Source organism: Camelus bactrianus, chromosome 27 (assembly GCF_048773025.1).
Source record: "Camelus bactrianus isolate YW-2024 breed Bactrian camel chromosome 27, ASM4877302v1, whole genome shotgun sequence".
In the NCBI taxonomy this organism is placed as follows: domain Eukaryota; kingdom Metazoa; phylum Chordata; class Mammalia; order Artiodactyla; family Camelidae; genus Camelus; species Camelus bactrianus.
This window is the reverse complement of record NC_133565.1, coordinates 23,251,175-23,277,694: the sequence shown is the minus strand read 5'-3', so window position 1 is coordinate 23,277,694 and position 26,520 is coordinate 23,251,175. Positions and strand designations below refer to the sequence as shown.

The 26,520-nt window shown below is 45.4% G+C and overlaps 1 protein-coding gene across 3 annotated transcripts in view; it reads right to left on the bottom strand.

The window, feature by feature from the left end:
* The window catches only part of AGBL1 (AGBL carboxypeptidase 1), a 618,212-nt gene that overhangs the window by 490,655 nt on the left and 101,037 nt on the right, over nt 1-26,520 (bottom strand). For 2 of the 3 annotated variants that reach the window (XM_074353945.1, XM_045522552.2), the window contains exons 7-11: nt 14,690-14,898; nt 8,816-8,981; nt 7,791-7,858; nt 2,645-2,761; nt 1,044-1,624 (exon numbers count right to left, since the gene is read on the bottom strand). In XM_074353945.1, the coding sequence (XP_074210046.1) occupies nt 1,044-1,624; nt 2,645-2,761; nt 7,791-7,858; nt 8,816-8,981; nt 14,690-14,898 (1,141 nt within the window). The remainder of the gene's footprint in view (nt 1-1,043; nt 1,625-2,644; nt 2,762-7,790; nt 7,859-8,815; nt 8,982-14,689; nt 14,899-26,520) is intronic. The other variant, XM_045522553.2, reaches the window with a different exon arrangement.

Genomic DNA, 26,520 nt, shown 5'->3' with positions numbered 1-26,520 from the left:
TTTGCTCCAGAAGATGAGAGCCAATCTTACGTCTGAGAAACACCAATATCTGGGAGGTTTAATTAAGAGGGAGGAAGGATACTCAAGGAGTCTTTCAGTTTCCCTCCTTGAACTTCCAGTCCAGGTCTCTGGGGTGTGGAGGGGTGGGAGAAGGGAGAGGCCTGGACTCGAGGGGAAAATGTCCTGTCCAGGGGGAGCTACTGCTAGTGCGTGTCTCTCAGGAACTTGAGCATGGAGATACGGTCTGAGGGGTGAGGTCAGAGGTGTTAGCTGGGAGCCAATGTGGGAGCAGTTCTTGGGATCCACCACCAGTTTGCTGATGAAATGGAAATAAGTTAATAAAACTTACTGCCATACCCACTTTGTTCCACTGACTTAGTATATGCACACTTAATTTTTTTCAGGGAACATAGTTTTTTCTTTGATTTTAGCAATCATCTTTTTAATCTCACTATGCCCATCCAAAGACAAAGCTCCCCCTTTCATGCATCCTAGGAATAATCCATCACCCAATGCTTCTTCCCTGGAGGATGCATTTTCTCCCTCACAATCCTCAGCGATGCAGAAAAACTATTCCCCAAGCCAAGGCAGGTTCTAGAAGGTTGGGATGGTGGGATGGAGGTACACCACCTCCTCTCATTCATAAGAAATCAGATTCCAATTTGCAGTGAGAAAGACAAGAGATCCATACCTGTGTTTGCCTGAGAACCTTCCCTTAAGGGAAGTGTTTGGAGAAACTGGATTATCTTTCCACTTTGTAGTGATTTGCAATGGATATGGGGTAAGAAGTTGCATTAGAATCATAAAAGGAATTCTTTTTGTGGAAACAGATGTCTACCGCCACCCTACACTTGGTTCTCAAATGTCCTTGTAGAGGGGAAAAGCTTGCATCTTTGGCAAACGTCTCCTTAAGGATTTTAACATGCTCCTGGCTATTGTTCATTTTCCTGAAGAAAGCAGAACTATCTGTACAAACCATTCCACCTGTAAAAATATTAAAGAAAAAAACGTATCTATAGCTCCCAAGTCAGTAGCACCATCACCTTTGGATTCCACATTTACGTTCCAACATGGACTGAGCAGAGGGAGGTGGACAGTGTCCCCAGAGATCAGGAAACGCCATCATCGTGAAGTCAGCCACAGATCTGGTTCCTCTGGCTTTGGCCATATAAAGTTGGGGATCGTGGAAGGCGATGTGCTTGGGATGTGTCTGCAGAAGCTTATCTGTTAATTCAGCAGTTTCTCTAGGCCTACTGGAATTGACAAAGGAGGCACTCATCCTTGGGCAGGAAATCGCATCTATGTCCCAAGCATCCTCCTTGAGAGATGCCTGAATGTCTGGGATTTCACTTCCAGAAGAACCTATCCCAAGACCATTGAACTGTGCATTTTGGTATGGGTTCATGCCAGCTCCTTTTTTGGAGGCTAGGTGTATACTGGACCTCCCCATCTTCACCCTGCTCAGAAGGGAGGTCTGAACTGGGGATTCTCTTTCTTGCCCCCAGGAGATTTGGTCCTTGTTCAAGCAATGCTCCTTTGGGGAGGCAGCAATTGGAATGTGGTGGTGATTGGCAGACTGAGTCTCATCAAATTTCAAATCATCTCCAGGTTTGGACTCCAGTTCCTTCAGGTTAAAAGTGGAAAAGAATATGTCAGTGTTTCCTTCCAGATAGAGAATACAGTCAGATCCCTGTCACTCTCTGGACACAGTGCTAAGCATAACTCCTGTGCATTGGAAAGCTTTTTGCAATGTCAGCCACGAAAAGACTAAGCTTCAAGAGTCAAAGAAACGGCAAAATCATAGAAATTTACATTTGGAAAGGGGATCTAGTACAATTCTGTGGAGTACAGGAACACCTTCCACAACATCTCCAAAAATTTACAGCCTGGTTGAATAACACATTTACAGAAACTTCACTGCACCCCAAGGCAGTGACTTTTATTTGAGGATCATTCTGATTGTTAAAACAAATGTCTTTTTTACACTGAATTAAAATTTCCTTCCCCAAAACCTTTATCCACCAATCCCTTCTGCTTTCTAGAGTGAAATACAGTATGTTAACTCCCTTCTATAAATGACTTAGCTGGCACCCTTAGATGTGACCAAATTCATGATTTATTAAGAATCATAGGAAAATAATAAAGGTCCAAAAGCAGGTCTAAAATTACGGTGGGAGCAACAGCTGCAACTAGCCACTGGGTTAACATCACCAGGTGTCAGGTTCTCAATTTGTTTCTCCTAACAGAGAAACCCTAGACTCAGGCTGGTCCCCTTCAGATAGTTGTCTAATACAACCTGCCCACTGTGACAAGGGAACCAGCAAAGCAACAAGAATTTTCACTTGCTTTTCCAATGCACAGGGGTAGGGTACCCTGCCCACCAGACAATAGGCAGTGATGTGAGCCTTCACCCTGCTTCCTTCCCAGGTGTCAGGTGTCAGACTGTAGGACCTTTCCATGCATCCCAGTTCTGCCACATTTTTCCCACTTTTGCTTAGCCTTCTGCTTCTCTCTCAGAAGGATCCCAGGAGCACATTGCTAAAGATGAGCAATGCTTTCCATCTGGAAACCTGTTTGGTCTTCCAGGGTCTGCAAAGAACCCATCAAGCATCACCAAGGAGCCGAACCACGGCATATGTCCCACCTCAAAGCTGCAGGAGAGCTCAAGACACATCGCTTTATATTGCGTTAGTTCCTCTTCAGGTCGGTCAAGACCAGGTTTGGTGCTCAGCTTGTTTACGTCTGTTTCCAAGTCATCATACTACAAGGGGATGTTCAAAAAAACATATTACAATCAGGAGAGCCATCCTGAGGGATAGCGAGACAAGCTACAGACGTGATTCTTCAGAATCCTGGGACACAGTTTCCTTACCTCCAAATTATCGTGCTAGCCTAGTCCAAGGATAATTTCATATGTCAGATCGTATTTATAAAAAAAATAGAAAAGAAGATTATAACCTTTCTCAGCTATTTATATCAGTATTTATCAGCCCTCATCATAAATAAATAATTTATATAAAATGAGGTGAACTATGTAAACAATGAAGCACGATATAAAAGAGCTATTTATCTCATCATCACCTTCTTCAACATAATCGTAATTGTCATCCCAAAGCATCTCTCTGCCTATTTAGGTCCATCACTCTTCTCACATAGTTTAATGAGTACCTACTATGAGCAGGTGCTCTTCCAGGTACTGAAGACCCAGTAATAATGGGACAGACCAAGGTCCATGCTTCCATAAAATTTGCCTTCGAGTGAAAGAAGGAAGACAACAAGTAAGAAAGCAAACAAATGAGTAAGGTAACCTCAAACAGTGATAAATGCCACGGAAACAATGAGAGGAGGGCAAAGTGACTGTGAGTGAGGCTTGGGTATGAGAAACTGAGGAAGTTACATTTTTAACTCGACCTAAATCATAATAACGACCAACTATGCCAAGACCTGGGGAAAGGAATTAGTAACAAGAAGAAAAACAAAAAGCTTAAATTTGTTTACAGAAACTAGGTGGCTGGAGCACACAGAGTAAGAGGAAAGTAGTAGGGGCCAAGACTTCAGAAGCAGGTATGACACTGAACTCTCCAGGCTCTGGGAAAGAGGCTGTAACCTCCCACTATACCCTTATCCCTTTGTACATTTAAAAGTTTACGGAATCACCACCAGCCTTTGCTTCATTGGGCTGAATAATCCTATCCCCCCCCCTTTTTTTTAAACTTTTTTTTTTATTGAATTATAGTCATTTTACAATGTTGTGTCAAATTCCAGTGTAGAGCACAATTTTTCAGTTATACATGAACATACATATATTCATTGTCACATTTTTTTTCGCTGTGAGCTATCACAAGATCTTGTATATATTTCCCTGTGCTATGCAGTATAATCTTGTTTATCTATTCTGCATATGCTTGTCAGTATCTTCAAATTTTGAACTCCCAGTCTGTCCCTTCCCACACCTCTCCCCCTTGGCAACCACAAGTTTGTTGAATAACCGCATTCTTTTATTTTTCCTTCTACATCATTTCATAATAATTTAACAATGATGGTGACTCTCCTCCAAACCTTTTCCAAAATTTATAGAATCGTATAGAGAAAGGACACCAGGAGTTGTATGGTCCAGTCTCTGCATCTTTCCATACATCTTCTAGATCAAGTTTCCCTAATAAAATGGGGAATGGGGGAAACCTACCCTATACTTTAGGAGTATATTTTGTCAGTTAAGGAAAAATCTGGTAATTCTGAAAACCTGACTTATTCTTCCCTAAATCGAATAAATGTGGAAAATAAATGTTTAGATTCCTGATTTGAGAGGGGGAGTGGAATGCAATACAATATTTCATTTATCTGCAATTTTCCTCCAAACGTTAAAAGAAACATAGATCCCATGAGGTTGATGTCATGATATTTTCACAGACAGAGTATATTAGGCCCAAACTCCTTAGCCTAGAATTGGAGACCCCAAGACTCTTACCCTTTCCAGCGTTCTCTCAGTCCCTCCTTGCTTTCACCCTCTCTGCCACAGCCTCAGCCACGCCCCAAGGTGGTGCCAGTGGAAATGCAACATGGTAGCCATTGGGAAGCACCTTCGCACAAGCAAGTAAGGGTGGTACGTCTGGAGTGAGGAGTGTGTTGGGTAACCCACGAGCTTCAGCCTAACTAGGTGACCTACTCAGCCCTAGAGCAGGGGTTAGCAAACCACAGCCCACTGCCTCTTTTTGTAAATACGTTTTCTTGGAAAACAACCATGCCCATCCATTTATGTGTTGTCTATGATTGCTTTCTCAACACAACAGTAGCTGTAGCAGAGACCGTCTCTGGTCTTCAAAGTTTGAATTTTGGTCTCCAAATCTCTAGGCACTCAGGCAAGTTCCCACCTCCTTTTGTATGCTTATAAACCCCATTTATGCTTATTTAGCGATGGGCTAGCTTCTGTGAACTCACAGCAACCCAAACAAACAAGTTTCATCACCTACAATTCTGGTACCCATCCAATCCAGATAACACCCTCCCTGCTTAGATTGGACCCTTCCAATATTGACTTTTCACAGCCTTAGACTTGAGTTCAGGTGGTGACTTGAACTCTGGTAGAGAAAATCCCCAAGTTTACTAGACTGTGAATTCTTTGAAGATAAAAACTATGTCTTATTTGCTTTTGTCTCATATCACCATCCCTAAGAACTCAGCACACCGCCTCACACATGGACCATATCCAAGAAGGTACCTGAAGTAAGTAAAAAGTTTTAAGAGGAAAGAAAGGAGGGAAGAAAGGAGGAAGAGCTTGAATTCATTCTGTATGCCTTCCTCGTCTTCAGAGTCTGTCCAAATCTAACGTTTGTGTTCATGAAGGAAAAACATGGCCAACATGCAGTCTGTCTATATTTGCTGTAAGTTTCTCTTCTCTTACGATGACATTAAGAGTTACCAGAGGACAGCACCCGACTCTCCACTCACAAGACCCTTCACAGGTATAAGTTCCTTTTAATCATTCTTTCTAAGAGGTTGCTCCCAATTATTAATGAAGATTTTCCAATGAAAAGGCCACAAGTTAAAGGCCTGAGTCAGTTCTCTGACCAGAAACAAATGCTCCTGGCTCCTTGCCCACGTTTCTTGCAGCAAATGCTGCCAGGTTCAGCAGGGAGAACCCACTTTGCCGGGGCACCAGTTCCCTGGCTCCTGCAGCTCCCCAGCATCAAGCCCTTACTCCGATGCTCCTGTTTCTCTACAACGCATGCTCATGTGCTAACTTCTCATCTTCTCCTCGGCTTGAAGGCTTTTGATGAATCGTTTCCAGGCCCTCACCCATTTGTCTTGTGCTTCCTTCCCGGCTGGATTTGCTTACTTGTTTGGGTTCCACTTCACCCCAGCCCACCATCACCTGCAGAGCAGGGAGAGGGAGACGGTCTGAAAGCTCTCCCCCAGCCCACACTGTGTGAAGTCAGGCACCGGCCCTCAGCCTGTCCCTTCACATCAGATACAAGAGGCGACTGACTCCACATCCAAAACTCAGTTATCAGAGAGCAAGCGAGAGGGGAGGGAATGTGGCATTGATGAATGGCTGCAGCAGCGCAGTGTTATTCACATCATTCAGCAAGCTCTCTGTAGGCCTGCACTGCCGAGCCACCGCAGAGAGCCAGTTTACCACGGGTGACTTCAGAAATGATTATGTTTATCAACAAAACCCCGAGAACACCAGAGTAGCAATAGCAACCTTAACCCAGACACCTGGTTAAGGGGTAGTCCTTCTATGTCTGCTACTACCATTGGCAAGGTGAGTGAGTAATGTGATAGAGAACGAGGGAGGGAAGGATGAGGATGGATGAATGGATGCACAGTAGACAGACAGATAGACAGATGGATAGATCAACAGATTAACAGATCGATAGATCGACAGATAGATAGGTGGGTGGATGGATGGATGGATGGATGGATGGATAGATGGACAGACAGACAGATGGATAGATAGATGGATGGATGGACAGATGGATAGATAGATAAATAGAGTGATAGGTAGGTAGGTAGGTAGATAGATCGATCGATCGATAGATAACAGTCAGATGGATGGATGGATAGATAGAAAGATGGATGAATGAATGGATGGATGGATGGATAGATAGATAGATAGATAGATTTCTTAAAATTCATTTCATCTCCAGGAATATCATAAAAGGTAACATCTGCCTCTCAGTCTTATTTTGCAGATGACAAAGTTAAGCAACTTGAAGGGGCTTATCTAAGTCCACGTCCCCCAAGAGAAATGGAGATGGAATTGTAACTCATAGTTAAATTATCATTATTCAAGAGTACTGGTTCTCAATCAGGTATGATTTTGCACCACCCCCCTCAATTCAGGGATATTTGTCAAGTACTAGAGACATTTTTGGTTCATGACTAGGGAGGCAGGGCAAGGGGGTAGATGCCATCAGCATCTTGTGGATTGAGGTCAGGGATGCTGCTAAACACCTGCGATGCACAAGATAACCGCCCACGACCAAGAACTGTCCAGCCGAAATGCCAGCAGCGCCCAGGTTGAGAAGCCCTTTTCTAGAAATGCCGTCAGCAAACTATGTCGCACTGGCTGTTCTTTGTAAATAAAGTCGTGTGCACACAGTCATGCCCTGTTGTTTACACATGGTCTGTGGCTGCTTTTGTGCTACCACAGCGAAGCTGAGCAGTTGTGATACAGACTGTGGGGTCCACCGAGCCCAGAGTCGTTACTGTCTGACCTTTCAGAGAAAGTTTGCTGACTTCTGTTCCATAGCACAGGTCATTCTGAGACAGAGACCAACAGGCACCAGGGCGAGCACCACACCACCCAATGGAGCAGAGTTCATGGTGACTCCAAGGTAAACGGAGGTGTAGACCCAGTGGTCCTGTGCAGGATGGGTAGATAAGAAAAGTGACTTCCAAAGATAGGGGAGACATACCAGAAAAAGTTTCCCAGAAAATCTTTCCATGGTCTCTTGCCTGAATACCATTCACACTTATGAATATACCAGCTCTAAGCACTGAGTGTCTACTTCAGGCTCATCCTAATGGAACACCAGTGCCTTGATAACAGATAGCCTCTGACTTGGCAATGAGATGGGACAGGACCTACGATGAAAATGACAGCTTGGAAATCAGTAACAGTGGCCGCCATTTGCTGAGCATCAGTATCCACCAGGCACCGGAGTGGAAGAACAAAAGCAGGTCCTTAAAATGTACACTGCGCATAGCTGAACACCAGAAGCGGCACTTTCCTTTGTAAACCTGTGAATGTGGAGGTCACCGGAAGCAAGGGCTAGTGTACCTACTTCCTCTTTCCCATCTTCAGAATCCGAGTCTTTGTTTTCCTCTTCATCGCCATCATCTTCAAAATCTTCTGATTGGGGGGGGAAAAAAAAGAAGTGAAATGGATGAGGCTTCCCCTTTGCCTTGGACTGCGATTCTCACCACACAACGGTGAGTACTTCTTCCTCTCACAATATTAAGTGTGCAATATCCCAACGCTCTCGTGCTTAGTGCTGGAATTCGTGCACACACAGGCAGTGAGAGCTCTGGACCATGAAGTGTAAACTGCTGTCCCCCACTGAACGCACAACGAGTGCAGGATAAAATGACACATGAGTACCATTCTGGCTTCCTCCACCCGATGCACAAGAATTTATGTATCTAACGTTGCCAGAGTTTAGGGGTCCCATACGTGCCAAAGCTGTTGTAACTTAAACAGCAACTTGATTGATTCCCTAATTTTGATGTGACGGAACTTATTTAAAACAGAAGTCCCTAGAAGGCATCCAGTGTCATTGTGACAAGATGATGCCAATGGGAAACCTGTTCCCTGGAAGGAGGACAGGGTTGAAAAGCCCTAGAATCTTCTGACAGCAAGATCTTCTTGGAGATGGGATAATCATACTTTCAAGTGTTCTAATATGGCCAGCTGGGGGTGGTAAACAGCAAAAGTTTGATTTCAGTTTCATCCTTGGGGCAAATTAATTCCAGAACCAGTCGTACAGTGGAGGGACTCCATCAAGGGACTGGGAATAGATTTTTTAAAATCAGCTGAGATGATGGCACAGGCATTCAGCAGCTACCAAGCCAAGTGGCAACAGTGAATAATTAAAGCCAGAATTAATGAGCCTGGTATTTGCTCACCCTATACATGAAAAACTTGCTTTTTCATACATATCCCCAATTAGCTTATTAGATAATCACGGTTGATCTGTAAAAGAACTGATTCTACTTTCATCTGCACTCCTCTGAGATATTATCAAATGCGGACATTCACCATAAAGCTCATGACTGTGATGAGCACAGAGTAACTACCCACATACTTTACCTTCAGTTAGAGCATGGGGAGGCTCAGAGGCAAGGCTCCCAGGCACTGGGAAGGAATAGGCACTGCTGGCTGTGACCAAGGGAAGCAGACTCTTAGGGAAGCACTGCCTCAGGATCTGGAGCACAATGGAGATGACCGGTTCCAGACTTCTGTCATCCAGGCAGCTCTGAACAAAAGGAGGATCGCGTCAGACACTGACACCTTGGGTAGAGTCCTTTTGCTATAACAGAATTTCCGGTAATGGATTGCACACATCCTAGGTGGACGGTAAGCACCCTTAATGTCGAACATCTAATCTGAACACTCTAATGGAGAATTATGTCTCACGTAGCGTCTGCTTTGGTCCAGTGTATAATCTGCATTTTTATTTCTCTTTTACAGCTCATAGATTACTGGAATGAATTTAGTCTGAAAATAGACTTGAAAGACTTTCAAGGGATGCTGCACCTAAGGTAAGACATTGTCCAGAACAGCTGAGGGAAGAGGAGGTAATGGCATCTTCCTTCAACCATCCATATGTCATTGTGAATTATTGCCTAAATTAGAGACTGAGTAGCTGAACTGATGGAAGTCCTACTTCTCTCTTTCAGCTATTATCTGAAGAGAAAGATATAAAGGAGAAAGATAAAATATGAAATCAGAAGAAAAGACTAAGAGAATCCCAGGTACCTAAATTAAATAATACGCTCCTTCTCGAAGCCCACAGTGTGGATCCCTCCTGGTACCCATACAAAAGCAAAGGAAAATTGGGTTTGCAGCTGTAACATTTTGATACTGATGGAACATGACAAGACCCTTCTTTTAGGACACTGTGAAAATTTTAAGAACAAGCTGACTAAATTGAGAGAAAGGGAGAGAGTTGAGAGTAGTCAGTATCTCTTTGGCAAAAACTGGTCATCTTCTTCCATCTCTTAGTAAGTGTTTTGCCTACTGACTTGGTACAGAAAGTTGACTGGTGTAAACCTCTAGTTTGGTCTTCCTATCTGAGCATGGGATGATACCAGCCAAGTGTCCTGAACCAATAGCACGAAACACTCTCCATGGGAAAACAAGTTCGTAGAGGCTATTTCATTACTGGGACTGATCAAATGTGAAAAGTATTAGTAAAAAGAGAAAAAAGAGAGAATCAAGCCTGGAAGATGAAAAGAGGTGAGGCAGATGGCTGATCAGAGGTGATGCTCCGAGCTTCAGCCTTAAGAGGTATAGGGCCAAGTCCAAGCCAGGGAGCTCGGTCAAAACTGCCAGCATCTCGGAAGCCAGGTGTGTCTGTGACTGTCACTGGCAGTATTGCTACTGATGGTAATGATGACGATGTTTCCCGTGGAGTGGAACGGTGCAGGTGGAAAGCAAGTGAAGAAAGGGTGTCAAGTCCAAGTGTCCTTGCTGGACTGGGCCACATCACAAACTGAATGTGGAGAATCGAGGGAGTGTGAAAATCTACAGAAACCCAGGCATGAGGGATAACGCTGTATTTGGTGCCTGCTATACTCTGGGGAAAACATTTATGAATTTAAAGATGATCCCTGAGTCCAAGGTAATAGAAATGTCTAGATGTATCTGCCAACACTTCCCTACTATTAATGAATCTGCGCAGGCAGGGCCAGGGCTAAGGTCAGGCAAGGAGGTGCTCTGGACAGAAAACGCAAGGAGGCAGGCACTCTCAGGCTCCTGCAAGTGCAAGGTGGTCCAGAACAGATGTGGTGTAGCATCAATTTAGGAATGACTTACATGGAAATGCCTTTGGTTTGGGACCTTCTGGTTCATTCTTTTTTTTTTTTTTAATTGAGGTATAGTCAGTTTACAATGTTGTGTCAATTTCTGGTGTACAGCACAATGTCATACATGGATATACATATATTCATTTTCATATTCTTTTTCACTGTAAGCTGCTACAAGATATTAAATATTTTTCCCTGTGCAACACATTCTTGCTCAGTCTTTCCTTCTGCCTGACTCTCCAAAATGTCTTAGTGGTCCCACTAGTTGGACACTGCTTTTCTCTCCTGTCAGTACCTCCTGGCTAGCTCCTTGCACCTCCCTGGACAGACCAAGTTGTTTCTCTCTGGATTTTCAAGCTGTTCTCCTGGCTTGGCTCAAATGTCACCAACTCCCGTCTAGAAGCCTCCTTCCTCGGCATGACTCTGCCAGTTCCTCTCTGGCATCCTACCCACAGCCTACACAGCACTTACCCTGAGTTCCCCTGTAGGACAGGGAGTTTCCCTGAGGACGATGGGGACTCTCATCACCTTCTTCTCTAAGCTCCCTATCTGACCTAACCCCAGCACCTTTCACAAAGCAGGAGCTCAGGAAACAGTTATTGAATAAACAGTAAATGATCTCAGATCAACCTGACCTCCAGAGTATCTCGCTCCTGATCCCAAGTGGGTACCATTCCCTTTAGGATTCAACCCTTCCTTCCACAGACCCACAATGTGGGGTAATCAGTCCTGCGGACACAAGGGGTCCTGAGGAGTCCAGGCTTGTCTTGCCACTCTTTCTCAGCACACGGCAGTAGCTGCAACTTCTAAAAAGGCTACCCCAGCACATGCCAGTGGTTCTCAAAGTGATGGTCCCAGACCATGGTGTTAACATCACTTGAGAACTTGTTAGAAATGCAGACTCTTGTACCTCAACACAGATCTAATGATTAGAAACTCTGGGAGTGGGGTCCAGCAATCTGTGTATTAAACCCTCTGGGGGTTGTGACATGCCATCAAGTTTGAAAACCACCAATCTTAGTAATGTTCTAGGTCTCTGAAGCTGTTCTAGGTCCAGAGAGTGGCCCCTTTACCTGATTATCTCACACGAGTTTCTCCAAATTGATCTCATGCAAACTTCTCCAAACTGATAACTATCTCAAGCTATTTCAGGGCATCCTTGCTGGGGCTCTTTTTCAACCTCACATCTAAATTGTCATCCTTCTTCCTCCTTCTCATACAAAGCTCCAACAAGGTCCCAGCCCATTACACAGCAGCTTCACTGCATTACAGACAATCTGACCCTCTGAATGTTTAAAGGATGCTCGGAGGATCTGTGCAGGAATGCAGGACCCGGGAAACAAAGAGGCAGGGTCATTGAGAGAGAAATATGAGGAGCAGTGGCCTCAGGAGAAAGGCAAAGAACTGTATGATGGGCAAAGGCTGCAGGAAGAACTCAAAAACAGTTCTTTCTCAGTCACTCGCATGCTCAGTAGGCTTGTAAATTACATCATAAACACCAATAAAAACAGGAGAGGACAGGGGTTTTCAAAGTGTAACCCCCAGTCCAGCAGCACCAGCACCACTGAGGAACTTGTTAGAAATGCAAATTCGCAGCCTCCACCCTAGACCTGCTGAATCAGAAGCTTTGAGGACGGGGCCCTGGCAGCCATCGAGGTGGCTCTCATCACATTCAACTCCTTTTCAAATCCTTTACAACGCTGAAATCAGAGAGCCTGCATCAGCGGCTAAGCCAGCCCTGCACCGTGATAAGCGCTCACTACAAATCTCATCTCCTCCTCCTCCTCTTTCATTTTTATCCTCTTCTTCTCCTTCATCGTCACTGTCATCACCATCAGCAGCTGAATTTGCAACTGCTACTGACATGACATCACGAACCCACGGTTCGCAAGGTGGCCACCCTGTGACTTGCGAGCCTCCTCTGGCAGCGGCGGGTGGCGGGGGGAGAGGACGGTGGGCAGCTCGAACTCCAGCACAGCTGCAGTGGCGTCTGTGCGCAGAGCACTCAGCTCAGGTGCCAGGGGCGCCCTTCGGGCTAGGGAAACCCGGCCACAAAGTGCAGGGCCCGCCTCCACTCACATCCTGCTTCCACTCCCGACAGTGATTAGAAGCCGGGAGCTCGCCGTAAATTTGCTCAATTGAGCAGTCGAGGTCTTCACTGACCGGCTGAGGAGCTGCGTCTAACAGCCCGCTTCTAGGCTCATGGCCCCTTCCTCGCCTGGGCTTCACTTGGCATCTTCTCCACCCTCCTCTTATCACAGACATGTACCTCTGGGATCACTGTCTTCTCCCTTTATTGCTCTTTTAGTTTTTTTTTTTTCTTCTTCTTCTTTTTTTAAAACTCAGAGCAGAGAAAGAGGCAATGATGTGGAAGGCAGGGGGCGAGGAGCTGGCTGAAGCACACAGCCAGGGTGGAGGGTGGGGGGTGGCCAATAGGCATCAGTAAGGCAGGGGGTGCTTCATGAGGGCTGGGAGAGGTCAGAGACTTGGCGGACACAAGCTTGCAAAGTATGGTGAAGCTTAGAAAAATTCAAAGCCCTCCCTCAGCCAGAGGAACAGAATGGAAAACGAAGCTATTTCATGACTGAGAAGCTCTGAAAGCTGTAATGATAGAGAGAAACCCAGAGGAGATAGCAGACAGAAAATTAGATATTGGTTTGCAGTGCAGTGTTATGTTATTGTTTAGAGGAGGGGAAAAGGCTATTTTTTTTTTAAATGGGAAGTGTCTACAGATACTGTGGTTGGAAAACCGCACTCTCGTCGACTGCTTCATTACCTCGGACGACTCGGGTAGAGAGAAAAATGGGAGGGTGTCCAGAGAGGAGCACCAAGACCAGTGAAGGGAGTGCAGAGACAGACCGATGTGAGGACAGCAAGGAGCAGGCTGTGTGTGGAACTCGGCTGCCTTGGCCCCAGGAGAAGGCGGCGGAGCAGATGACGGGACTGGTGAGATGCTCACGTCATTCGTGGAGAGGACAGAGGTAGCCTCGCGCAATGGTATTTAACTTAGCCCTAATCAAGTGAAATTAAGGAACTTGTGACTTAGGTTGAAATCCAGGAAACCCTAGCCACGCACTCCCTGCAGATGAGGGACAGCCCTAGCAGGTGCAAGTCCCTTTGCCCAGGTGCCCTTCCTTGCAAACTTGGCATGACCACCTCCTTCAACAAGGCAAGTCTCAGCTTAGGTGTCACCTGCTCAGAGAAGACTTGAGCTTTCTCTAAGGAACACCTTCTTTCTGGTCACTCTCTCTCTTGCCTTCTGGGACAGCCCGCACTCTGTCTGTGGAGTGTGCATCTACTTTTACTTTAAACTAAATAACCTCCACACTCCTTGGTCTCTCTCCCTGTTACCTTTCCGAGATGGCCCACATTCTGCCCATGGAGCGTGTATCTCCTAAGCCGTTTTCCCTTCTGAGTGAGGCAGACTGAACTCTGTCTATGGAGTGTGTCTCTCTCTAAATAAACTTGCTTTCACTTTAAAAAAAAAAAAAAAAACACGTTTCTGCACCTATGGGAGTCACTGCAGACCTAGGCCCTTACTCTGCTGATTTCACAGAGGCATACGAAATTATCTTCTTCGTTGAATTCTTTGCTTCCTGAGTGTCTGACTCCCTGCTGGAATGTTTGCCCCCAAAGATCAGGGGTCTTATCTGTCACATTTGCCACCACTAGGTCCCAATAACTAATTATTATTCCAATAACCCCTCACACTCATGAAGCAGTTAAGTTATGGTATGTACCCTGCTAAGCACAAGACATTTCCATGTCAACTTGTTCAGGCCAAGCAAAAACCTAGATTCTTGTCATATCCATTTTTTTTGAAGAAGAAACACGAGGCCCAGAGAAGCTGAGTGACTTCCCCAAAGGCTCACAGCTATAGTTGCCAGGGCTGGGATCTGAACCCAGGTTCTCTGGCTTTAAAGTCAACACTCTTAAGCACCGCACCACCCAGTGTGTACCCAACAGGAAACGTGTATGGGATAAATGAACCGATCAACACACGAGTGAGTGAATGAATGAGGACTTGAATCCAGAACAGCTTCCCACAGAAGGCAGCTGAGGTTCCCCCGCTCTGTTGAGGGTGAGTCCTGAATGATGGCCTTCAGGACTCATCTAGATGTCATCCAACTGCACAGGGAAGCCCCATGCTGATTACCTGTGTGGAGCTGAAGAGGATCTCCATGCCCTGAGCTGCCAGGAAGGCCTCCCTGCCAGACCGGAGGTTGGCAATATGCCTGAGGCAGAGCAGAAGCCCCCGGCGGATCATCACGTAGGAATTGGCAGTGTCGTGGCTGTGCCAGTCCTGATGCAGCCTGAGCAAGCTGGTGACGTAGCCTCTGTTCACGGCCCTGCGGCTGTTGGACTCTGAAACCAACAGGAAGGGGCAATGTCAATTACAGGCTCTCCTGGCCACGCCCACCTGACAATGTCCCAGTGTCCCTCACACGAGATACTAATTAATTATAAAGGGAATAATAACTTCCCAGTGGAGAAAACTGGTGGATGTCACCTTAATCAAGTGATGAAAGTCAATAAGATGTAGCATCACTTCAGTATCACTTCACATCACTTCAGCATCACTTCTATAGTATTCCTGCCCCAAATGCGTAACTTGAACGTAGCCATAAGGAAAATCAGCAAACCCAAAATGAGGGACATGCTGCAGAATATCTGATCTATACTTCCCAAAACTGTCAAGGTTGTGAAAGGAAAAAAAAAAAAAAAAAAAAACCTGAGGAATTGAGCTAACAGAGACTAAAAAGACATGGCACTTAAGTACAATATATAATTATAATTTAGATCCTGGGCTGGAAAACATTTTTTTCCTTTGCTACAAAAGGCATTAGTGAGGCAATTGGTAAAATCTGAATAAGGTCTGTAGATGAACCAACAGTATTGTATCAATGTTTATTGTTAGATTTTGATAAACTGTATTTATGGAGGTGAATAGCCTTGATTTCAGCAAATTCACAGTTGGACTATGTGAATGTCTGTAACTTATTCTCAAATAGTTCAGCAAAAAAAGGATAATAGTGTGTAGAGAGAGAAAGAAGGAGACAGAGAGGGATGTCCACTAGATTTCCATCCTCCTTTCCTAAACCTCAGTGGACTTGAGATATTGTCATTTGAGTTAAGAAACTATAAGGCTTAGGGTGGGAAGGAGAGGACCCTGAGTGAGACACAGCATCTGGAAGGCTGTCCTATGTAACTGATGTGTTGAGTATTTTCCCTCAAGAGAATGAAAGCCAGTTTGTGCATCACCAAGGGCTTGGCTCCATCCAGGAAAGGAACTCCTCAGAGTCAAGACTACCCAACCAGAGCTGGAATCTACGCGGTAGTGAGCAACCCGGCACTGACGTTATCTAGACAGAGGTTGGAAGTCCACCCCGCAGGGATGTGCAGGTGGGGCTTCCTCAAATCTGACAGGGCGCGGTAACAGTGTGCTCTCAGAGTTCCCGTCACCTCTTCAACACCGTACCTTCTCTCTGTTAGATGAATGACCCTGATGAGGCCGCCTGTGAAACCCATCTGATGGGATGGGTGGATGATTTCTTTCTTTTTCCCAAGATATAATTTAAGTACTCTTTGAAAAAGCAAAGGGGGAAGAATAATCCAAGAGACCTCTCTCAACAGTCAACACATGCCACGTTTCATGTCAAACCCCTCCGGCTGCAGGGCTGGCGGACAGGTGTGTACCAGGTCAGATCCACCCAGAGGATGGCTGGTCCTCTCCGCTCCTGAGGTCTAGGGGCACCTGCAGAACTCTAACCTGCTGGCTCTCAGACACAAATGCCCTCTGCCCTCTCACAACTGCATTTCCCTATTATCCAAACTGTTCACTCTGGTTTATCAGACAATCTATGCTTCTGGCTGACTGTATGAGAGAGACCCCCCCTGAGCTACAACTGGATAAACACAATTTCAGCCCAAGTCAGATTTTCCCCTAAAATCATTCCAGTGCACATGAGTTTAAAAAAAAAAAAAAAAATTTAGTGCTTTATTCCCCAAGGGTTTTCTCATAATATTAATGGAATTCTTTTTTTTTCTACTTGTTTGTCAAATTCTAAATGGTCAGGCTTGACTAAGCCCCACTGAGATTTTTGACCTCTTTGTGCAGTTACTTTTTTGTTTTTTGGTTTTTTGGTTTTTTGGGGTTTTTTTTACTTTTTACAACATTTCATTCAGCCATGATCCTGAACAGAGAGTGATGAGCTTTATTCATTCAGTGATGTGTTTGTGGAAGGTTTAAATCGCCTTCATTACCTCCTTTAATGCATTATTCTTTTGTACCAAAAATATTTCTCTCCTCATCTGGTCCCAGCCACAAAGCACTGGAGTTCTTTTCTGCCTGAATGAGGTTCCAGCCTATCTAATATCTGATGTTTAAAAGAAAATTGAGGATCAAGTAGGAGGTATTAAAGAAAAGTATTGCCTGCTGAAAAGAGGAAAAAATGGCAAAAAAAAAAAAAAAAAAGTGCTCAGAGGCCCCAGGGGCAGTGGGAGGTTAAGGACTTTTGTCTTTTATCTATTTTAAGGGTATGAGACTAATAATGTGTTATCCCCATGACCTTCATCCCTGACTTTTTGGGAGGGGAAGGGGGATAAAAGGGAAAAAAAATCTTAAATGTCTGAGAGAAAAATCCCTTATCAAATCAAACTGATTTTATTCATGATTTCCTGTTAATCTTCAACAAGCTATCATGTTTACTAATGTCTAAAACAGCTACCCTCCTCCCTGCCTGCATCCTAAATCAGTCAGTCTTTCTCTGAGAATGGCTTGGGAGTTTTGCAAAAGTCAATAAGCATCTAAAATCTGATAAGAGGATATCCATCAAGGTGAGCAAATGTAGAGAGGAGATGAGGGTCCCTGGGGTCAGCAACTTGCAGGAGTCAGAGAAGATTTGAGAGGATGACCCTGCTTCTCCAGGGAGGCCCAATAGAGAGGACAAAACATGGGGTTTGTTTCCAACACTGTTTTGGGTGAGCTCAGGGTTTGGGGGTGGGAGAGGGCTCCCGGTCCCCAGCCCTCTTCCACATAGACCAGCAACAGGAAAGGTATAGCTCAGTAGGAGCGTGCTTGCCTAGCATGCACAAAGTCCTGGGTTTAATCCCCGGTACCTCCATTAAAAATAAACACATAAACCTAATTACCTCCCCTGCCCAAAAAAAAAACAAACAAAACCGAGCAGCAGCACCCTAGTCTGTTTATATAAACGGCTTCCTCCTAAGATTTTCTTTGGAAAAAAGTTCCTGTTCCTTAATTTTTTATTTTTAATTTCCTAAGTAGATTGATTTATCTTAAACTGGTTGGAAGATGAGTAGAATGGACAGAGAGGAGTCCAGAAAGCCTTTCATTTAATGCCTCACCCCCAACCAACCTCTACCCCATCTGAAAGTGCTCTCAGTGCCCCACCACCACCACCACCACCCCTCTGTCTCCACAAGCCCCTCCCTGGTGGCCTCCTGCTGAAAGTCTTATCTGACCAGTTTACCTGTGACAAATCCACAAACACACCCTTGCCCTCACCTCGAATTAACCCTCTTATGTCCTACAGTATTCTAAATTACATCCTCCTGAAGACATATGTGTAGCTAATTCTCTAAAATGTGATCCAGCAATACCCTTTTTACCCCAGGTCTTTCTTCACGGAGGTTAAAATGATTTTCTTTAGTGCAGCCCCCACTAATGCAGCAGATTTTCACACTCGGGGGGAAAAGGACAAAAAAAGGAAGGACATATGCCAAGATATCAATAGTACTTATGAGGGAGGAAAATATTTATGGTTCTATTCACTTTGGACTTTTTTAACTCGATTTTGACTTCTCTGTAGTTTTTTTCCCCACATAGTCTACAATGAACTTTGACCATGAGGAGGAAAAAGATAGGTTCCCCCTTGACAGGAAGTCCACAGGCTGCAAATGCTTGTGGGCAGGATAAGCTGTCCCCAGGTTGCCATAGCAACCAGCTCACTTTTTTTTTTTGTCTTACCCCATCCCTTTCAAAAGTGAATTACCTGCTCCACCCCTGAAGGCATTTGAGATCATGCTCATCTCTATAAAGATGTGGGTCCTTTAACAGGAAAGCCTAGACATCTTCCAGAATCTGAGATTGGATTTCTCATGGGGAATTTTCAGCCCCGCACCAGGCTGGTGGAGAAATGTTTGGTGACCCAGATTATTGTATCCCAGAGCATCCCAATGCTCTCTGCTACTGTTATTTGTCGAAACCAGAGAACATTTCCATTGCTGCTCTTTGCTTCCCACATCTGAGGAGCTCATCACCTCTTTTAGGGTAAACTGAGGACTTTAAAGCAGAGGAAACGTGGGAACGGACAGCAGAGTCATGAGCAGGATGCTTTAACAACCACAGCCCTGGGAACGAGGCACCCAAATTAGTGCAGACCTCCAAATGAGGCACCCTGCACTGCCTTGCTGGGCAGACCCTTCAGCGGTCTTCCTGGAGTCCCTGCACATGGCCATGAGCTTCCACTGCTTTCTAGCTGTGTGACCTTGAGCATGTTACTTCACAGTTCTTATCACTAAGCCTTCATATGAGAAAAAAAACCCCAAACTAATACGAATCACTTCCTCCTGTAACCGTTGAGAATATTAGAGAGAATGCATATAAAGTAGATAGCTCAATGCCTGGTTCATGATAAGCGCTCGATACCAGTTGCCTGTTGCAGTGGTCATGATACGCGTCATCTATGTATTACCCCAGCTCCCCCTCTGTCATTCTGGACAATAAGGCGCCAAATGCTCAGGACCTGAACACGCTCCTCTGGACGGCCTCAGGCAAGAACAGGGGCTCCAGGGTCGCGTGGCTGCTCACTTGCACTTTAGCTCTACCATTTATCAGCTGTGTTACCTCGGTTACGTTACTTAGCCATGCTGGACTGTTATTTCCATCATGTGCAGATATGAAAGCCAGCTTTTAATAAGATAATTACATCATCAGCCTTACAAGTCCACGACAATGTTACGGAAACGACAGGCCAGTCAAGAAACAAGCACCACTCGGAGGGTTGGAGTATTCAGATGTATTACGCCGGCAGGCTCAGAGGGGCTTCTGCTCCGAAGCTCTGAGCACCTCCAAGACGTGTGCGTGTGGTTTTATAGGGTAAAGTACAAGCTTGGGGTATTCGGCCAAAAGGCATGGAACAGCTTTAGCAGCATGATCATCACAAAAGTGGAGGCAGGGAGGCAGAAAACCAACATTCCAAAGCCAGATATGAATCTTCGAAAACCCAGCTGGCTAGCAAAAAACATGAACAGCAAACCAACACTAACTTAGATTTACAAGTTAGTCCACCAGAACTCAGATCAGTATTCCGATAGTTAGATTTGTGAGTTATCTTGTTAGACCAGCCCGGCTTTTCCTTCACAACAACACAGCCCAGCACCTGGCACCAAATATGTACTCAAGAAACGGCAATCCCCTTCCCATGAGGATGACACTCAAATTTCACGTACATTTCATCAGTGAGAACAGCTCAAGGAAAAGTTTCAAAATTAGTAAAATTTACAACCAGAGCCCTTCAATCCCCATGTAATGTAACTGACGTCTCACCCCCAAATGCCCACCCATTTTATGTGGTTGCCTACCTGTCCTTAGATACCCCAAAACATACATACTGATGATCATGCCCTGTGTTGTCCCAGGCGCCCTTATAGATGACGCCCATATGTAGACCTTTATAGTTTCGCTCTCTGGCAAAATTTACTTCAACTGGGTCCCATTACACTAAAGCTGTCTTAAGAAGACTGCTTACTGCTCCAAGATTCTCTTGACTGACAATGGCTAAGTGCATAAGGGCCCACCTTTGCTTTCGATAAGCATATATGATAAAAATAAATACAAGGATTCTAATACCCCGTTCTTCTAGAGAACAGAAATCTTCCCCAGCCACACAGCATATTATGACATCACTATTCCAAGAAATCCTGGCCCGGGGAGATTAAACAGCTTTATGAAATGTCTTTATTTCCCTTTTTTGTTTCAGGAACTTGACGAACATTCGCCCATATGAACTTACTGACAGTTCAGCTAGCCCTTTTCAGGACAGTGGCCCCCTTCTCAGAACAGAAGACCACTCAGCTGGGCTTATTAAACTCCGGTTGACTCCCCAAGGTTTGCTTCCAAACCCTCTCCTCACTGGGTCCCCCAGTGCTGAGCAATAACATCACAGACATTGCCTGATCTCAATCAGGACCTCACACTGAAAGACCCACGTGGAGCCCCAGCATTCACACTCTCATCTGCCACCCTAGAATTCCCTCTTTGGAGACATTACTACAACCCAAGGCAATGGTGACCTTACCTACAGCAAACAACCATCTTGCCTTTTCAACAGATTCTTTCCATGGTCTGTTCAGGGAGTCAATTTAGAAGATGTTTCTGGACAAAGTAGGCTTTTACCAAGACTTCTAAATCATATTGCATGAACAACAAGCTGCCATTCTTTGCCACTGTAACACCAGTTACAATTATGGAGTATTTATTTACTGAACGTTTCCTATGCGCTCAGCACGGGGCTAATCGTTTGGCATGATCGTCTCATTTATCTCATGGAAATGCTTGGAGATACGCATTATTTGCCTCCTCTTACAAATGAAGACACAGAGGCTGAGAGAAGTTAAACAACTTATTTAAGTCCCGAGAGCTTATAAATGGCATATCAAGAATTCAGATGGAATCCCCCATCTGCCTCCAAAGCTGACATCCCATATTGTTATCCCCAAAGCTCTTCAGGCTGCTTTGTCTAGATTACGCTGTTTTGCATCCAGATAAAGACCTTTAACGGTTACCAGGAGAACCAGCTTCTGGAGGTTTCTGAAAGGCTAAAGGGCAGAAAACTAGCCAGCGGAACACCCGAGGTGCTTGAGGGGAGTGGCTTTCAGCCAAATCTAACTTGGCTCAGCCCCTCCTCCCAACTCCCTCTTCCATCTTCTCTGCTCCCTCCAGGTCCCTAAATTGTGGTGACAGGTGATTTTTTTAATAGGAAACTCAAGAAGGTTTAGAGATCCAAATAAACAGCCAGTGGTTCTCCGAGTCACTGAAGGAGATGTCTGGGAGCCTTCCTGACACCCGGCAGTGACTCCCCAAGGCCAGCCGGGAGGTCAGGCTCACCCTGGGAGTGCAGGGAGAAGGAGCCAGGTCTCAGCCGTTTCCTCCCCTGGCATCTGCAGTAGAGGCTCCTCTCAAAGGAGAGTATGTACTGAAACATAACTAATCTTAATGTCAGCAGTAATGGAAATTATACTCCATTATCATTAGCTCAAATAAGAATAATGATATTGAATTCACTTGCAGGTATTTTTCTCTTTGTAAAATAGATACATTTCAGTAAACGTGGCTATAAAGTCAATTTGGGTTTTAAGCGAATCTTGTTTTCCCTTTGACTGCCTCTTTAAAATTAAAGATGCTCTTCCCAAGCTCCAGGAGGAGCGGCTGAGAAGGGTGAGGGACCATCGATCCTTCATAGCATTGTTTTACATCTAGACTGGCCTACTGCTTATTGCTTTTTTAAAAAAAATCACCAGCTCCTTCCAACACCTTCCCACAAACACATTCCCAAGCCACAGACATTTCTCCACTCTCCGGAAAGCCTCAGAAGCCACCCCTGCCTCATCCTCCACACACCCAGCTCCTCCTCTGGTCCTTGGAGTGTTCGATGTCTAAGGAAGGGTGTTAGACGGCAATGCTACAAGAGAAGGGGCCACTAACAGGGCCCTGCGCCAGACTCCAGGATCCCCCACTTCAGTACGCGGCATCCCATGTGATGAATCAATCTCATCTTGTACTTGATCCATTCTAAGGCACAGGGTTTTTTTTTTCACATTTTAGCATTTCCAAAATTAAGGTGCTTCTTACCAATGATGGTGTTTCAGTTATAACTGGCAGCATTTTTTCACTCTCAGTGGCATATAAAAAGTGGTGCATCTGACAGTCAGTGACATCTTAGATGTGAAGAAATAAGATTAATTTTTCAATATTTGGTTAGAAAAATTCTCCAAAATGAGCTGGTTCCCAGCAAGAGGTGATCACCCCAGAGGTTTGCTCAGCATACGCGAATAACCAGAGACAGCTGTCCTGAAAGCCAGATCTTGTGGTGGCTGGGCACATAGTAAATGATCCACTAAAAATGCACTCATACACCACAAACCCAAAGCACCACCATTTATTCATTCAACAAACACATTCAATTACTATGTGCCAGTATGTGCCAGGCACTATTGTAGGCACCAGGGGATCACAGCAGGAAATGAGGTGGACAAAGTCTCTGCTTTTAGGGGCTTGCATTCCCAAGGGGGAGTTGGAGGGACTCCTGGATGCAAATAGGCATGCGTGCACACACACACACACACACACACACACACACACACACACACACACACACTAGGTAACTTCCGATAATGACAAGTGTTACAGTGAAAATAAAATAATGATGCTAGAGTGATTAGGTGGGGCGTGTACTTTAGGGGGTGGTCAGGGAAGACTCTGAGAAGAGGGCATTAGTGCTGAGAACTGAATACAGGGAGGAATCAAGGCATGAGAGATATGGGGGACAGAAAATTCTAGAAATCTTAAGAACACAACAAATGGAAAAGCCCAAATTCGGTGAGTGCAAATAACAAAAAGTCCGCACACTCAAGCCAGGTGCAGAAAGTGAGGCGAGAGCAGCAGATGACTGAAAAGGAGGCAGGGACCCCCACCACTCTGACATCTATCACAGCAGATTGTGCCAAATCGCACGCGGGGCGGGGGTGGGTAGATATGTCAGTCTCAGATGTTCTCACTCTCCTTTTTGTTGCTTGTTTTTGACCTCTCTGTGAGAAAGCCCTCAGGAATGATCGTCTTTCTAAAGGTACTCTCAGTGCCCCCCGCCCCCGCACCCATCTCCTCAGGAGTTCTCCATCCAGAGTTTTCTTTTGCGTCTAGATTCTTGGTAGGGAGAGAAGCACTTGCTGGGCCCCAGAACATGCCACTGTCCTTTCTGGGTCATAGACAACCTTCCTTCTGGTCTTGCTTTGCCATTTCCACTGTCAGCTCATCAGAAGGTGATGCGTGAAGAAGGAAGCCAGGATTTACGCCAGGAGGGAGGGAAACACAGCATTTCCTCCCCTGCCTCCCTCTGTCAGTGGATGTGTGAGACACGTGTCTGTCGGTGGCCTTGACTGCTTCCGGCTGGAGTACAAACAATGCAGGCTGCGGGAAAACGAATCTGCACCGCGGTGCCAAACTGGTTCCCGCAGCATTGTGCCTCCAGGACCTGAGTGTGCGCAGAGGAAGGCAAAGAGGGCACACCTCTGTGCTCCTGGCTGGCTGCCCTTTGACCCGACATCATCACTATAAAACCCCAGGAGCAGGGGTGAGCCTTGCACTTTCTCATCTTAACTCGACTCCTATCACCCACGACCCAGTCCTCTCTCCCAACCCCTGAAATGTGCCACGAGCAGCCTCCTATTGGCCCCTCTGCCTCCAGCTCCCCTCCACTGCCCAGCACATCTCACTAACACGCACAACTCAATGCTGTCATCCTCTACTCAAAAAAAAAAAAAAAAAAAAAGGTGATGGCTCCAGGGAAATCCAGAAGGTCTGTGATTCTCTGGGTCTCCTTGTATGGGGGGTAGTAGTCACCACGTGGTCCATGTGCCCCTGGGACTAGCAGGGCAGGCTAAGGACGAGGCTGAGCGGGGTCTCTCAGCCCCATTGCCACCAGAGCAGCCCCACCGTCACCTGTTTACATGCAGTGGCTCTGCAGAGGATTTCCTTTAAAAAACAAACCGTTTTATTTCTTACAAATAAAAATAAAAGATTTGAAACCCTCTGGTAGTGAAATGAAGGGATGGATTTGAGTCCCAAGGTGCCCAGTACGCATCACACAATCTTGGGCCAGTCAGCCAAGCTCTCTGAACCTCAGTGATTTCTATGCGGAACAGTCTCCCAGCCTCGTACTATTGACATTTGGGGCTGGGTATTCTTTCTTGGGGTGGGGGTGGGAGGGAGCTGCCCTGTGCAGTGTAGGATGTTTTGCAGCACCCTGGCCTCCACCCACATGAGCCAGGAGCACCCCCACTCCCTGCAGATGTAGCAACCAAAACTGCCTCCAGACCCCGCTAAATGTTCCCTGGGGACAAAATCGCTCATGTTGAGGACCACTGCTCTAGATGAGTTAAATATTTACCTGTCTCGCAGGACTACAGTGAAGATTAAATGAGATGATACATGAAAAGGTGCTTTGTAAGCTGCTATTAGCAGAAGTCTGTAGGAAGCACCTGACTTACATCTTGACATAAACAAATAATTGAACAGTCAATCCTGAATGTGAGAGGAAACTCTTGCCCCCCTTCAGAGCCCCGGAATGTTTATCTTTTTGTCTCTCTCTTTAAATCTTGGTGATACTTTGTCTCTGTCAATCCATAGCCAGTCATTCATTATGCCAGGGTGATAGGAATTCTAAAATCCAGAACATTTTAAAGCTCAGCAATGCTGGATGTTAACCTCTGATTCCCCAGAATGAAAAAAACTATGTAAGTGCGTGTGGACCAACTCAGTGGGCTGAATCCACTGCATTCGTCTGTTTACTTTCTCCCTCTACTGAAAAAAACTTCGAGGGAAGGCAGACACTGAAAACAATGATGTATCATTCAATGTTCAGGGAGATATTGGAAGATGGAATTACACTGCATTAGGCTTTATGCCCTTATATGGCCAAGTCCTGAAACTCCCCGTATTTTCCAAGAAGTGATGCTAGTAAAATGAGAGTTGATCTTTATGGAGATTTACTAAGACCTGGCACCATGCGCCCACTACAGGGACATCACTTTGCTTAAATGTTACTAATGATCCTCGGACGGTGTCATCTTTGCTTTACCCATGGGGAAACTATAGCACGGCATCTTTAAGGAACACGCCCAGTGTGGCCACGATTTGAATCCACAAGAGCCAGCATTTGTGACCCCTGTGCAAACACTATTCTCTCCCATATCTCATCCTTCCAGAGACTAAGAGGTTTGAACTTAAAGCAAACACACACTACCTTCCTATGTGACCCTGAGCCTCCTTGAACAAACTGCACTGTTGTCAAAGCAACATGGCAGCCCAAACCTACAGGCAGAGAATCAGGCCAGAGGGAAAGCCCTGGAGACAGTTCTACCAAGTCTTAGAATGATGCCAGAGAACAGGATTAGAAACACAGAGTCCTGCCTGGGTGTGAGAGCCAGGATTGTCTGCAGTCTTGTTACAACAATATTATATGCAGACGACAGTTTTATGTCAAGCAGGGAAGATACACCACCACTGCTGACAGGTCTGTTAGACCCCATGTGGGTGCCCGGGGACAACCTGGCCATCTCGGGAAGGGGACTCACCATTCTGCCCATACTAACAACCACGGTCGTTTACACCAGCAGCTGACCCTCCTCATTTAATTAGGTTCAGCTTAATTGTTTAATGAGACCTCTTAGTCCCAAGACACTCAAAAGTTGCTTGACTAGGGATCAAGGATGAATACAACATTTTGGTTTCTTTCTGAGTCAAACGTCACAAACTCTTCCTTGGGAGACCATCACATAGTAAAAATGAGCACACTTCCCCAACCTAAACGATGCACCTGCCCCATCTCTAAACTGTAGTCTCTGACAACTCACTGAGCTCTGAAAGTGTCCCCTGAGAATGCTTCAGAGGGCTTCAAACTTGATTGCTCTGAGACCCAAGGAACGTCTGTGGACATTCCTCAGTGTCAGTCAAGAGTCAGGGAGAGGAGAGTTGACAAGAGGAAGACCAGGCTGGGATCCACTGGGCTCTCCCACTTCTGTTCCAGTTCTATCCATTTCAGGTGTTGTCATCTCCTCAGCAGATTTCTTTTAAAAAAAAAAATTCCTTCTTCTAAAGCATTCTCGAACTACTCACCTTGTATAGACTGCCCATTTGGGGAAAACCGAGCTGAAATCAAGCACAATATCAAAGAACTAACTTAAGGT